General features: G+C 40.9%; 1 protein-coding gene across 1 annotated transcript in view; it reads right to left on the bottom strand.

The window, feature by feature from the left end:
• Positions 1-16,141, bottom strand: part of GALNT5 (polypeptide N-acetylgalactosaminyltransferase 5) — a 42,270-nt gene that overhangs the window by 18,727 nt on the left and 7,402 nt on the right. Inside the window, exons 2-3 of the mRNA XM_058715223.1 lie at positions 8,104-8,270; positions 6,470-6,589 (exon numbers count right to left, since the gene is read on the bottom strand). Of these exons, the coding sequence (XP_058571206.1) occupies positions 6,470-6,589; positions 8,104-8,270 (287 nt within the window). The remainder of the gene's footprint in view (positions 1-6,469; positions 6,590-8,103; positions 8,271-16,141) is intronic.

Here is a 16,141-nt window from a genome sequence, read left to right on the forward strand (position 1 = left end):
TGTCTTGTTTGAACTGACCACTCTAATACCTGGCTGCCCCCCGCCCCCTTAGCTCTTGACTAACCAGTAATAACATCAGTTATTTTCAATTAAGTGTTTTTTTTCTATCCCAGACAATGGTTCTAAGTATTCTACATGGCTGTCTTGTTTAATTCATGCAACAACCCTGAAGTATAAGTCTAATTTTTATTCCCACTTCGAAAATGAGATGGAGGTCTAAGTTTTATTCCTTTTGAAGAGAAACAAAAAACTTAAACTTTTCCAAGTTTGCACAGCCAAGTGGCAGCCTGATATTAGAAAAGAGTTTATTCCATTGCCCGTGTGCCTAAAAAAAGAAAGAAAAAATGGCCAGAGAGAGGAAAAGCTATTAGACCGTGAAGGCTTGAAGTAAAGGCAGAAGACAATAGCAGGCAAAGAACAAGGTGAAATTAGATACCTGGATGATAGATCATGATCCACTAAAAACTGTAACCAACCTCTTAATTAATGGTTCAATATTTTATCAATTAACTGATCAACAATGGAATTTTTGAAAGAGGGTGAAGAAACCGAACTTAGCCAAAATGTTGGTGAGGAATGTTCTTGAGAAGTCTCTTTAGGCAGAAGTCGGTTGTGCTAGACCAAAGTCTCCGTCCCTGCTCATCTTCAATTGTTGGGACACAACGGTTATAACTCCTGATCATGCTGGGGGAGTCTTATTTTCAGAGATTATGGCTCGTTGGATAATGAAAGATCATTATCTCCTAAGGGTCTCCCCTTGCACAGCCCGCTCCCTGTGTGTGAAGGTTCACAGGGGCCATCTAGTGTGTAAGGTATGTAAGCATGGTCTGCTAAGGTCCTACTTGGTTGGTATATATAACAGGTGCAGAAGACAGTCCCTTTCTCTTACTACTTATTATTTTTTTTTAATTTAAAGTCAAGGTAGTTAACAAACAACACAGTATTGGTTTCGGGAATAGAACCCAGTGGTTCATTACTTACATATAACACCCCAGTGCTTATCCCAACAGCTGCCCTCCTTAATGCCCATCCCCCCCTCCCATCTCTCCTCCAGCAAACCCTTTGTTCTCTGTATTTAAGAGTCTCTTATGGTTTGCCTCCTTCTCTGTTTTTACCTCTTATCACTGCTACTGCTGGTCCATTTAAACCAAAGAGCAGTCTCTACTAGACTGCCTGTTCCTATCCTCAGGATACGCTTATAGGGTCAAAGAGTCTGGATTGACTTTCTCAGTCCTTGGTGGTAGCTAGATGGGTCCCCAACCCTACATTCACTTCCCACCTGGCCCAGATCCCCATACAGATTTTCATTCACTTGTTGCCAGGACCCAAAGGAAGCAGCCTCTGCCCAAAACATAGACTGGAATTTTATACTGTTTTATTTTGGGCAAGAAGAGAATCCTCCTATGCGTGAATGTCATTGCTCCATTTTCAGACACTTTTTAACTTAAAATAAGATCTCAGGAACTAGACCAGGGATCTGTCTATGTTGCTGACTCTGGTTAGGATTTCCACTTGTGGTGGATATGGTCTGGGGACATTTCACACACTATTCCTATCCTGGAGAGTCACGGTGAAATAGACGTAGGACTGAGGTCACACAGCTCTGCTTTCCTTAGCCACACTGGATAAGTCACTTAACCTTTCTGAGCTTTACCTAATAGAGCTACTTCTAAGATCTACTTAATACCTAAATTCCTTATAAACGGCTAGTATTGTTACTGTTTGTCAATGAGTATTTAAGCAAGAGCTCAAAATAATCTTATCTTGATGGCCAACTGGCAGGTTTTCTGTTTCCTAAGAGTAGGTCCCAGCAATGCTGGATTGTTTGCAGATGGATTTGATTGTAACTTACTTATTTATTTACTTTTTGACCAGCCCAGAGATGCTTAATGTGTCTAAAGCTTTGGCTTCTTGTTGAGTATGGGCTTCCATATATGTTTAGCTAACCAGCTTGGGATATTGGTGCCAGCACCAGTTAGTGTTGGTTTGCTGTGTGTAGGGTTCCTTGAGGAATGTGAGCCTATCTGGCTGTTTAAATTTTCATAATAATTTATAAATGATGCTAAGGAAACCATCTGTTTTACCTGCAGCAAAAAAACAAGTTGTTGAAATTTACGGAAGGACTGTTGCTTTTCAGGAGACCTCAGGGTTGTCCAGGAATTAGATGCCACTTTAGTCCACATACTTAAAGTTAGCCAACTGATTCTTTGGAATGCTCATAGCAATGTCAAATATTTCCTAAATGCCATTGTTATAAAGGAAATGAGAATCTGATCTCTATTCTGACTCTCTGGAGTGTACTACTGAACCTTCCTGACTGCAGACTCTTCTTGGCAGGGCAGTAACTTGCTCTTTCGTTCAATACTAGCATGAGATCCTGGAGGTTGGCTTATACACTTGCACCTCAATCACTGTGTCTCTTTTTACTTCTGTGGCTTCATATAGAACATTTTCCCTAGAGATCCATTGACCGTGGCATACCCTTCAAGTTTTTAAATCCTGTTTGGACTCTCTAACTCCTCATTCTCAGGAAATAACTGATTGGACCTGGACCTGATCTTTTTGCCTGAATCAGATCCAGATGAAGGACGTATCGTGCCCTGAAAACCGAATATGTAGTGAACATTGCCAGTTGTCAGAGGGTTACTGTTTTTCCCTTAATATTTTGTACTATGTACTTTCAGAGAGTCTAATAATACCCTGGGACCAAAACAGGGCCACTTGACCAATTTTTGCAGGTCCTTGGATCTTTGATCTCATCCTTCCTTGCCTGTGGTTTCCCCTTCCTTTTCTCTGAATCCTAAAGGGTAAATCTTTAGGAAATCATAGCTATTAAGGTCTGTCAGATTTTGGATTCAGATTCTGGTCCTTTATCTCTTTGTTTGGCTGAGGCAGTCTAGAGACATTTTCTGCCCTGATATCTTTGCTGATCTCTGATTACAAAGACTGTTCAGGTCCAGAGTGTCTCCTACTAATGCTCTATTTGTGATGGCTGGGGAATGCCCAGAGGGGAGTCTGGGAGAACTCACCAGGTTGACTAGCCTTGCTCAGTCCAGACCCTGAATAGTCCTTGAATTATTTCCTCATCTAAAGCTGGTACAGGATTCTGAATCCCCTTGAATTTTTCACAGGACTCAAGTACACTTCAGGGCCCTTGGATATATCCTTGGACAAAGCCATTACTAACCCATTGAAACATACCTTTCTACTTCTTCTAAGATAGTTTAGAAGCAACTCTTCATTAGACAGTGACAAGCAATTAAGATGCACCTAGCTGGCCTTTCCAAAGTAAATTTGGGCCCCCTTAGCAAGTCACTACCACAACATAGTGGGATTGGCCAGAATCTAAAAAACAAATAAAACAAAAAGAGAAGATACTAGAATTTGTTGCACATGTTATTTCATGAAATGTCTATTGTAGTTATATGTGTAACATAGGTATGCAGTAGGTTCTGATGCAAAATTTATTTCTTAACATGGGTTATGGTCAAAATAGTTTTAAGAGTTACCAGACTAGAATTGAGCTAATGCACTTGAGAGTATTAGGGACAAAAAGCCAAATTTACATTATTACATTTGGATTTACTAAATTCAGAGAATGATTTGATGGCTGTAACCATAAGTACTTGAACAGGCCAAGTAGGCAATTGCTTTGACCAAGTTCATTGCACCCCATCTAAAGAGGCCTGCTGTGTTGTCTAACAGTATGGACTATTGCGGAGATCATCTCCAGCATGTGTCGTGCTCCATGCAAGGCAGAGAGAAGTTTTTATAAGCATTGCATTTCTGGTTCTGCACTTGTCAACTTTCTCTACATGGATATCTCATTTTCATCTCAAATTTACATGAACAAAATTGGAACTCAACTGCAATCCCAAATCTGTTCCTCTGGTTATGAGGAACATCCACCAAGTTGCTCTGATTCCAGTCCTAGGGTTTTTTTGTTTTTGTTTTGTTTTATTTTTTGACTCTTTTCATTATTACTCTCTTTATATCTTACTTGATGACAAGCCCTGTGGGCTCCTTATCCACAATATATTCTTACTCTGACCACTCCCTTCTTCTGTCCTAGTACCTCCCTGGTGCCTGGACAACTGTAATAGCCTCCTAAATGGTCTCCCTACTTCTTCTCACATTTCCCTAATACCCGTTCTCTACAAGGCAGCCAAAGTGAGCTTTAAATTAAGTCAGACAATTTTATTCACCTGTTTAATGTACTTCATTGGCTTCATATTATACCAAGAATAATGCCTACACTCCTCAGATGACTCATAAAACTTTGCAAAAGCCTGCCTTTGCCTTGCCCCCCAAGTGAATCTCATACCACTCTCTTTATGGTCGGCACCCATCAACCATAATAAACTTCCTTCTTTAGCTTAAATAGAACATATTTCTACATCAGGACATTGTACTTCTTGTCACACTTGCCTGGGGATGTTCCTTATCCAGATCTTAGCCCCAAACTTGTCAGTTTGGACTATTTCCTCACTTCCTAGTTTTGAATCATTTGTGGGTAATTACTTCCCAAAAGAAGTCAAACATGGATTTTTACTTAATTTTTCAAATGCAGCCTATCATTAAGAATCTTATCTGTCCCTGCAATGTTAATTTTAGTGTGATGTGTTTGTAGTTAGTTTAAAATTTCCATTACAGGCCAAAGAAATTTGTTAGCAAACCAGTGGGATATGAAAATTTCCAGATTTGTGGTCTAGTTATAAGGTGGTGTAACTCAGGTGAGTAGATAATTTACCATTAGAACATGCTTAAATACAAGCTGGTGGAAATCTGCAATGCCATGGCTTACAGAGGAGAGTGATATCTAAATGTCTAGAGGCAGCAAAATGTAGTAGGTAAGACTGAGGATTTGGAGTTTTCTGGGTTCCAATCCTGCTGTATCACTTACTAGCTGGGAGAACTTGGGCAAGTCATAACCTCACTGGGTCTTTATATCTTCATCTGTAAAATGAGGAAAGTACTTGTACCTACCTCCTAGAGTTATTGTGAAGATCAAATCAATTAGTCCAGAAAATGTTTAGAATGGAACCTGGTATGTAAGTTCAGCTATTATCATGGTGTACAGGTCTTTCCACAGCAGGATGTCAAAATGAACCTATATGTTTGGCATTAATGTTAAAGTACTCATGAGAGAAAAGATTTGCCTCCTCCCTTTCACTCCCCAACACCTACACACTAAAAAGAGGTGAAGAAAAGAGCATATTGCTCTTGGGAAGGTAGAAATTGCTATCAGAAGAGCAGACACAGGTCAGGGAAGAGAGAAGTAAACAATTCTAAGTCCTCAAATACAGATAGGATCAGGCCAAGACAGCTTAGGCTTGAAGGGGCTCCTAGTGATCAAATTTGGGACAATTTGAGTACCACAAATAAATAAAGGAAGGAAGGAAGGAAGGAAGGAAGGAAGGAAGCTGATAACATACAAATTGAATTTTTGAAAGCATAAATTAATAGTGGGGATTTCCCTATAAGAGGGAAAGAGGAGAGAGGGAGAGAGGGGAAGGGTGGGAGAAAAAGAAGAGGGAGGGAAGGCAGAAGAGATGAACAGCCCTCAGTGCAATAAATGATCCAAGCAATGATCATCAATGGGTGCAAAACCATTGGGTAAAATGTAGGGAAAACAGAGTATTCATGTGGATCAAAGTATTACCCCACAAATTGCTTCTTACTCCCCAAAGAAAAATCTGACTGTCAACATTTTAACTAAGTGCTCAAATTTACCATCACCAACAGTTGGACAACTTGACATCATGTGTCTCTTGATTTGAAGCCATACGCAGTATGCAAGTCCTACCACCTACAGAGTAGAATTCTATCCAGTATGCACGCCAGAAATGTTTAGCCTGATTGTAACATGAGGAAACAGTGAGGAAATTTCGGAATGTGGTCAGATGTTCAGAACAAATGGCCTGGACACTGAAAAAAACACAAGTCAGTGATAAGTAGGGTGTTTTCTACTCTAGACTGGGAAACCAAGAAGAGTAAATAACCAAATGCAGTGCATGAAACTTAATTAGATCTCAAATTTCGAAAGACAAAAGCAACTATTAACAACATTTCAGGAGCACTAAGGGAGTCTGAAAAGAGCATAAACCAGACGATATTCAGATATGAAAGTGTGCTTATCTAATAGAATGTCTCTATTTTTTCAGAGATGCCTATTAAGGTACACAGAGTTGTAGGGTCATGATGTCTGTAAATTCAAAAGTTGAGAAAAAAAAAAGTGTGTGTAAACAAACGTGCGTATGTGTGTGTGTGTGTGTGTGAGAGAGAGAGAGAGAGAGAGAGAGAGAAAGCATATATTGCAAAAAGCTAAATATTGGTGGAATGATGATGGCATTATGGTTGTTCCGTGCAGTATTATTTCAAATTTGCTGTATATTTGAAAAAAAAAAAAAAAAAAAAAAAGAAGCCAAAACAAAAATATAGCCAAAATACAAACTTAACAGCTTCTTACCTGTTGCATTCTGTGCTCCTGCCAGCCTGGCTCTTATTAAGCCGTGTCTCTCTTTGAGGCGAAGAATTCGAACTTTTGGAAACTGAGACATGTATTTATCCAGATTATCTTTTAGGTAGTCTATATCACAGCAAGAATAGATAAGGAAACACTTTGAGTAACTAGATCTGGATAATACTAGCAGTGCCTCCTTAACATCAAATTCTAGAAACTCTGATATTTACTATCGTCGATAAATTTTATTCCTTGGGCCATGATTTTATTTTCTGATGTCATTTTCTTGGATAGGTTTTTGTCTGTATTCAATTCTCTAAGCTATCTGTTTCTTAAATCTCAAATCCTTTTCAGGGTTGCCAAGTTACAGAGGAGGGCTCACCTTCTCTGAGTATTTGTAAGGACAGGGCAAATTTGCCTTGAAATAAAATAAGCTCAGGTTTCTGTACAAACGTCCCAGCTTACAAACCAAGCCAAGCCAAGACCCAGGCAGAAGGCTAAATAAACATTGTATGCAAATTGAAAAACCTGTGAAAGAAAGATATTGCAACTGCAATTGGTTAAGTCCACTGTCACTTCCCGACTATGATGCCCTCTCCATCATACCTCTTTTGTCTTGTTGGGTGGCCAAAGAGGAATCCATGTAAAAGAATGCTGTTGGGGTTCTATGGGGTATATTTATATGACTTGCAATCACTTCTATGTGTAATTAAGCTATTGACAGATATCCTAGGTAGGAATGGCTTCCAAAAGTACTTCTGCTGCTCACTTTCCTACTAATTTTGTGGGACTTTTTCTTCTTTCTTTTTTTTAATGTTTATTTATGTGAGAGAGGGAGAGAGCAAGCAGGGGACGGGCAGAGAGAGAGAGAGAGACACAGAATCCTAAGCAGGCTTCAGGCTCTAAGCTGTTAGCACAGACCTTACACAGGGCTCGAATTCATGAACCACGAGATCATGACCTGAGCCAGATTCTTAACTGACTGAGCCATCCAGGCACCCTTATGGGATTTTTTTCTTAAAGAGGACCCTGAAGCCATCTAAGCGTTAGGTCCCTCCAAATCTGGACCTGCCATTCATACAGAAGACTATCATTTGCTTGGTGACTAGATACTATTTCTTTGTATGTTCTCAAGGCCCCTTCTCAAAGTTGTCAACCAGTTTTTTCTCATGGATTTTCCCTGCTCCCGGACCTCAGTGTGATTCTGGTAGGCACTCTGAGGCTGATGAAACTGGCCCATGTCATTGTGGTCATGATCAAAGCTACGTTGTTCTATTAGGGTTGTCCTCTCTTTGCTATTCGCTAAAGTTTTCTGAAGTGGGTCGCATTTTGGAAATTTGTGGTGTGGTGGGAAGGGGACCTCAGGTGGAAAAGGGCCACTTACGTACACAAATTATGTGATAACCCCAATAGAGAGATTCTTCACTTCTTCTGCACCATGGTGGATTCTGCCTTTGCACTCTGTTGAAGCTTCATCTGTTTGGTCCTATAGACAATTTGTCTTCTCAACACTTAACATGTAATGTGCTTTGCTCTTGAGGAAGAAACCACAGACCGTCCATATCTTTGTTTTCCACGGAGTCTAACTCTGACTTGTTACGTATATACCAAAGTTTAATTTTCAGGAGCGTTTTTCTTACCTTTGGTGCTGAAGTCATCCACCAGAAGAATCTCCTTGATGAGGTGCGGAGGAGAGCGATTAAGTACACTATGAACAGACCTCAGCAGAGTGGACCACACTTCATCCACAAAGCACATGATGACACTGGTGGTCGGGAGGTTATTGTGAACTAGCTGCTCTGCACACCTGGGCCAGGACACAAGCAGGGCACAGTGATGTGCTAACAAGAGCCATGAGATGGTTTTAAAAGTCACAGAGTACAATTGTATGTATGTACACATAGACTCACATGCTCTGTTTATCTGTGGGTATGTCTATCTGTTTTTCTATATACCTGTTCATCCATCCATCCGTCATCTACTACATATATCAGTGATAATTTTCTCATGTATCTTTCTTGAGGAAGGGTATAAATAAAATAAACAAGCAGAGGAAGAATAACCAGTAACAGTAGTTGCTATAAAAGCAACGCAAGCCATGAGAAGTTCCTGTGGAGGCATCTCGTTGTAGTGGACAGGACATAGGCTGTATTGGTTAGACACTATTTTGAATCTCAGCACCAATATTTCTCAGATCTTTATCCTTTGATACCGTACTTAATATCTCTATATCTCAGTTCCTTCATCTTTAAAATTAGGTGAAAGTTCTTATTCAATAGAGTTTTACGGTCTAGAAAGAATGCACATAAATTGTCTAGCACAGTTCCTGGCACAGGAATTCACCAAATGGTAGCCACCGCTATGCTAATTAGACCATATACCACAAGAGAACACTCCGACATGATTAATGTTACCAAGTAGCTTATGATTGCCCTTCCAACTGGCCTCCTGCCAAGTGCCAAAGGAAATATTCTTTTTCTCACTCTGCACGTGAATGCATGTATGGAGATATATGGAGATATATAATTAAACTCTTCATCTTCCCTATCTACTTAGGGGTTGCTTGCTGAGACTCTCTGTGCTACAGAGTAACCACAGTTGAAATAATTTTGCTGGCATAGAGAGGAGGATAAGGCTCCAGTGGGAGTTGGTATTCAGGTAGGTTGTAATTAGTCTTGGCTTTTTTACCTTGCCCTGCAGTGCCTACTGCCTCACTGCTGGTTTCTTCCATCCCCTGCCTGTGCTACACTTTTCAGGAGGGTGCCCAGCAGAACCTTACAAAGAATATTCACCATCCTTCCAACACGGCTGCTGTTAGTAATGTCATAATTAAATTATGATGATCATAAATAAATATTATGGGCACTCTGTATCATTTCAATTTAAACCAACAGGATCTCTTCCCCCTTTTACGGGTGAATAATTGAAATCATGGCGAGGCTAGTTCATGATTGGACTGTTAGTGAATGACACAGTTGGGACTCAAACTCTGCTGCAGTCTAGCTCTAGAAATAGCCATTCAGGAAGCCTTCAGTTCTCGAGAATAAAAGAAGCTGGCAGTCTATGTATCATTTTGTGGGAGTAGACACTTCTGCCAGATAATATAACTACACTTTGCTTAGTCTGTAAAGAAGAAATAGATAAGAGTAAAAACCATAGTAAAACCATATTTGCATGCATCCACCATTTACTCATCATACTTAATAAAGTACTATTATGCAGATAATTGTAACAACTGGTTGTGATCCATATTATTAACCTCTTCTCTAAATACAGCAAACTGACGCTTGAGAAGTTAGATTACTTACTCAGCATGATTCACCTGGAAAAGATATATAAGGAAATGCGAATGAATGGTCTTCATTTCACTGCATTATGCTGATTTTTCTGTACTACGAGCATGGGTTTTGGCAGCAGATAGATAAGTGGTCAAATATCAGTTCCCCTAATTACTGGCTTAGATAAATTGTACAACTTCTTCAAACCTCAGTTTGCCAGAGATTAAGAACCTCCAAGCAGAGATTAAGAATCCACTTATTGTAGGATTCAATGCAAATATTATATAAAACTCACCTAGTATATATCTAACACGCAGCAGATACTTAAGAAAAGGTAGGCAAATCCAGCTTTGGTCTGTAATTCCAATGGTTCCCTAAAGTGGATGGTTATTATAGTGACTTACAAGAGCCTCATGAAAACATAAATATCCAATCTCCATATCCCCAAAATCAATTCAGCGGTAGGCTCTGAGAATATATGTCTTAAAAAACAATCAGTATAAATAAAAATCTACAAACAAAAGGACAACTCACGAGTTGTTAATAGGCTAGTTTGGGAACTTGAGTTCTAAGAGAAAGTGGATTTATTTTACTTATTTTTGGTGGATAATCTTTAAAAAAAAATCAACTGAGTGCTGATAGGAGCATGACCTGAATGTTCAAGTGACATAAAATAAAAGAAACAAACACGTTTTGATCAGGTATCGCGATCTAGTGATCAGGTATTTAATGTTAACATTAAGTAACAGGCAGCCTAAACTAATCTTATCCTACACTAAAGATCCACAGATTGGCATTTCTGAATAATATGAGATATTCTTGACTTCACTAAGGGCTATATTAGTTTCCTGTGGCTGCTGTAACAAATTACAAGAAAAAAAAATCTTCTTCTCAGTTTCTTCCTCAATTTATCTTTCTTCTCACATTTTACTATGAACAGAAACACCTGGCCACACCTTCAACGCTTGGCTTGGAATTTTCCTCAGCTAAATATCCAAGTTCATGACTTACACATTCTTCTTTCCACACAGCTGTAGGACACAATTTAGCCAAGGTTTCTTCCACTATCTTGCAAAGATCATCTTCCCTCCAGTTCACACTAATGTGTTCTGCATTTCCTTCTGAACCCTCACAAAAGGCACTTAGAAAGGTCATCTTTTTACCAACATTCTGTTCAAGACAATATATGTATTCTTAAAGCATTTTTAAAATGTTTATTTATTTTTGAGAGAGAGAGAGAGACAGAGCGTGAGCAGGGGAGGAGCAGAGAGAGAGGGAGACACAGAATTCAAAGCAGGCTCCAGGCTCTGAGCTGTCAGCACAGAGCCTGACGTGGGGCTCGAACCCACGAACCGCGAGATCATGACCTGAGCCAAAGTTGGACTCGCAACCAACTGAGCCACCCAGGCCCCCCAAATGTATGTATTCTTAAAGAGGATAGAAACTTTCTTTTCTGTGCTCCTCACTTCCTTCTAAGCCCTCACCTGCAGCATCGCTGACGTCTGTGTTTCTGCCAGCAATTTTCTTCAAAGTAAATGGATGACACTTTCACAGTTTTAGGTATTTATTATAGCAGCAACCCACGTTTTGATTCCGAACTCTTAGTTTCCTGTGACTGCCCATGATGAACCTTCTGGCTTAAAACAACAGAAACATGTGGTTTCACAGGTTTGGAGGCCACAGCATTAATTTATTGATTTTATTTCATATCTTCTGCATCTAGAATTTCCTGCTTACTACAACGCCACAAGCTTGTAGCATAGTTGCACGTAATTAATATTTGATAAATATACATTAAATGGATGGATGGAAAAAAACGGAGATGGCATGGAGCTTAAATCAAAAGATTAATGGTGGAAGAAGAGGCATTTTTCTCTGAGATAGGAAGAAAAAACGTGGTAATGTATATAGATGAGTTTATGCACATGGGATGAGAAGTTGAAAGAATTTGTAGCTCATGTTGGAGAAAGGGTTATTTGTTAATGTAATAGGGTAGGGTGTTGAGAAGAAGAGAGAATATTGAGACACTATGAATAAAGGGAAGGAGTCCTGGCTAACTACACCTAAAAGGATTTTTGAGGAGCGTTGAGTATACTCCTGAATTGGGAGATTTCAAACCTCTAGTGAAAATACCCGGTGCGATTTGCTCCACCAGGGTCGGTCAGCCCCCGGGGTAGGAGAAGATAAAAGCAAATTGCTGAATTAATCCAAATCCAGAGGTCATCAGAGAAAATGAGGTAGAAAAGTGGGAGCGGATTTTGAGGATACTGGTATAAAATAGATGAATGTGCCATTGTGGGCTCTAGGCTGGGAGAGAGGAAGTAAAGCTAAGAGGAGTGTAATAGCCTGAGCGAAAGGAAGCCTACAGAAGACGTCGGTGACTTCCTGTGACTTCCTCATTTCTAATTTTATAACGCAAGTGGATGTAAAATGCGTTTCACACTTAAACGTTCCTTATAACATTTGGTGCTCAGAAAAAAAAAAAAATTCTAAAAAGGAAGGGTCAGCTGCCCAAGTTCTGCCTGGGCCATCTGAACCAATAAGCCTCCACTGGGAAGTCCTGAGAGTTTCTTCATTGTTAAAATTTGGGTGACATTAGAAAATCTAGCTACAAATGAGAATACATTGGGGAGGTAAACAAGCAGGCTAACGGATGAATCTTCTTGGATAATAAATCAGTAGATTTTTTTATGTCTCTTTTAGAAGGAAGTTCTAAGATGTGTCATAATGCTAGACAGTTTGAAACTGGAGGTAGAAACAGCTCTCAGAGATTTGGAAGATTCAGGGAAAGCGCCTCCCCTGGCCAAATATCTGAGCTTCCATTTACCCTATCCTATCATGGTTCCTTAGTTTCACCATTAGGCATCCACATGGGTGGGTCCTGAAGGATTCTACTAGGTGCCAGTTTCCTAAGAAATAAGTAGGACCTGTGCCAATTATTGACAGATACATATTCCAGATACATGGACGGAATCCATTCAAAGAAGGTAATATTGCACAGGCCATACTGGTGCCCGGAAAAAGGGGAAGCATGAAAGGATGGGGAAAGGGGGCACAGAAGGAGGTGAAAGAGGTTTGAAGTACAAAGTTGCAGAGCGTGCCTTGCTTCAGGTGGCTGGGATATCAGGGCACTCTAGCATTTATAGGTACCTGGTTTCCTGCACAACTCAGCAGGTTAAACGTGTTTCCAGGTGTCCAGAAAAACCAGCAGGCTCCCTTTCTTATGTACAGTCATCTAGTTTCTGCAGTCTGTAAAAACTATTTCAAAACTGACCCAACTAAAACAAATTTCCTTTCTTCCAGTGTGCCTGTTGGAAACCTTTCTGCTGTACTGAAGGGAGGCGCTGAAGCCCAAGTCAAACCTTATTTAAATGCAAGATATTTCTGGGTTGGTAATGTTTTTTGAGGTTAGGGAGTCACATCTTTCTTCCGTATGCTCATCCATTACACAAATTAGGTGTTTAGAGTCCACAGATTTCATGCTGCACCTAAAAATGAACCCAATCTGTATTGTTTGGGGGAAGCCTAGACTCACATTATGGCAGCCAATCTAAGTACTTAGTACAAATGGGGAGTACCGTCGTGGGACAGCTTTCTGGACTTTGTCTAGACTTGGGAAAGATGACGAGGGACCGAGTTTTGATTCCTTTCTGACACTTATTGACTGCGTGACCATCAGTAAGTAGTGTAACTGTGCAGACCCTCAGTTTCTTCACTTTTAGGGTCAAGATCACAGTGCCTGCATCACAGAATGTCTGAGAAGATTTAATGTGATAATGGATATAAAAATACTGTGTAAGTTCCATAGTCAAAACCCGCGTGAGGACCTGTGATTACCTACAATGCAAACACACCCATTTTGACTGGGTATATTGACCTTTTCTCAGGCCAACCTTTAATTCAGCTCTATCAAGGGCTCATCGTTTATCAAGAGACTCAGAACAGTGATGCGTTTTGCCTTCTTGGCTTGTGAGGCTGAATGCTCAGCCACTCACCTGATTTGAATGTAGTCTCTCCAATAAAGAAGGTTTCAAATCATAAGATGGGGGGAACGATAACATTCTCTTATTTTTATGAATTTTTCATTTTATTCCAAAACCATCAAAATGCACTATGTGGGTCAAGTCTCAGTCTTCTCAGGTTTGAACAGAAGGTCGAGGAGAATGTTTCTCAACTTTGATTTGCAATTCAACTAGTGCCTGGAGGTGAGCCTTCAGGGGCCTTCACTCCCCAAGCTCTGCTATCTTCAGGAGGATCAGAATTGGGCATTCAGCTGAGGAGCTCTGTCCAGTATTCTATTCTTTTCTATGAGAACTTAGCTGTATTGGGGCTTCTTTTCCTCTCCCTGACCACAGGGCATAGTTACATAAAAAGTTTACTTTTATATGTTTTGTTCTTTCTAGGGTAGACTACCTTGGCATTCGGTCAGAATTGCCCAACTAATTTATAAGATTTCAGTCATGCTCACCACCTCTACTCCAAAGGCTTTCGCCAGCTGAGGCTGTGGCTCCTGAAGTAACCGTATATCCATCAAAGCCACTGGACTCAGGATCCACATGCACCACTTTAACAATAGTCTATTTTGAGCAGGCAGCTGTCAGAGTGAGACTGGGATGAAAGGGCGAAGAGCAGGGGTGGGGTAATGTGGCAGAAACAGTTCTGGGTGGAGGTCAGGGCACCTTGGGGGTAGGTATCTCTGTCTCTCCTATGGTGTGTGACCTTGAGCAAGTCACTTCCCTTCTCAGACTTCTCTGTCACATAAGGGACTGGATTAGATGGACTTCGAAGCTTCATCCAGTACTCACGTTCTGTGATTCTCTATACCGCGTTAGCCTCATTCACCCATAAGTGATTCCTTCTGGGTCATGAGACCCTTCAGAAAAGGGAAATTAAATTCCTATTACTATGGCTTTAACCCCTCCCACCTTTTCTTGCTGGTCCTTAGAAGAACCTTAACAAGATCCTGAGTGATCTGGATTTGGCTGATCTTCTGTGGTCTCATTTCCACGGCCCTCTCCCACCCCATGTCAGATTTCCCTCAGTTTCTTAATGGATCATTTTTTTAAAATATCTTTCCCCCACTTCTCCAACTTCCTACCCCTTCAGGTCGCATTTCAAACACCTCTGTCCTCTCTCAGGCCGGGTTTGGCCTCTCTCTTCCTTACTCCAGGAGTACCCAGTGCTCCCACATAACGTTTTGCTGTATGCACCTTGGAGGCAGGGGCCATGTTCAGATGTCAGATCACATAGCGGGAGCCTAGGGATGTTCACTGCTGAGGCTGTTGGCAGTGTTGGACTCACCTTTGCTTAGTGCTGTGCAGAAAATAATTTCCTACAAGTTTTCTCTCTGAAGAGGTACCTGACATGCAAAACTAATTCCTTTCCTACACCTCTGACCCACGTATAAGGAAGAGAAATAGAGATGTCTTTATTTCTGTCAAAGTTATAGGATTATAAGGAAGCAAAAGAAGGAGGAGCTTTATCTTTATGGAAAGACCACTAGAATTAGCTGTCAGGAAATTTTCTTTTGAATCTCAGCTCGGCTGTTGGCTTGCAGGGACAAGAGATGTATCATTTGTTCCTTTAGAGCCTCAGCCTCATTTTTCTCATCTGTAAATCATACGAGAGGGAGGATATCTTTCATAGCGCTGCTGTGAGGATTGGTTAGAATAAAAGCATGCACACACACACATTTAGAAAATCTACACACACACACACACACACACACACACGCACAGCACTGCCCAGGACATAAAGGAAAGGGACTGCCCCCGGGGAATTATCTGCTGCCGTCTCAGATCTCAGGTGCCTCTTCTAGGTCCTGTTTCTCCATCGGCAGAGCTGGGACGATGATAGCACCTGCCTTGGAGAATGGTCTTAAGGATCAGATAAGAGGAGGCAAGTCAGAAAGGCCCTCGTAAATACTGCTCCTTCTCACACGTGTCCACACATAACATTTTAGAAGTGGAGCCCATTTGGAAGATACTTTCATTTGGAATAACAGAGATTTTTTTTAAACCTAGAGGGGACTCTGCAAAGCCTCTTTCACTTTGAGAGCAAACAACAAAATAGAGCTTCTTTTTTTTTTTTTTTTTTTTTAATTTATTTTTGGGACAGAGAGAGACAGAGCATGAACGGGGGAGGGGCAGAGAGAGAGGGAGACACAGAATCGGAAGCAGGCTCCAGGCTCCGAGCCATCGGCCCAGAGCCTGACGCGGGGCTCGAACTCAAGGACCGCGAGATCGTGACCTGGCTGAAGTCGGATGCTTAACCGACTGCGCCACCCAGGCGCCCCCAAAATAGAGCTTCTAAACACTGTCATTTTCCCCCAACTTTCTGACCCTCGAGTGAACAACGTTTCATTCTTGAGAGGCTCTGCTCTGAATGGATCTCCCAGAAC

This window comes from Neofelis nebulosa, chromosome 2, assembly GCF_028018385.1.
Source record: "Neofelis nebulosa isolate mNeoNeb1 chromosome 2, mNeoNeb1.pri, whole genome shotgun sequence".
In the NCBI taxonomy this organism is placed as follows: Eukaryota; Metazoa; Chordata; class Mammalia; order Carnivora; family Felidae; genus Neofelis; species Neofelis nebulosa.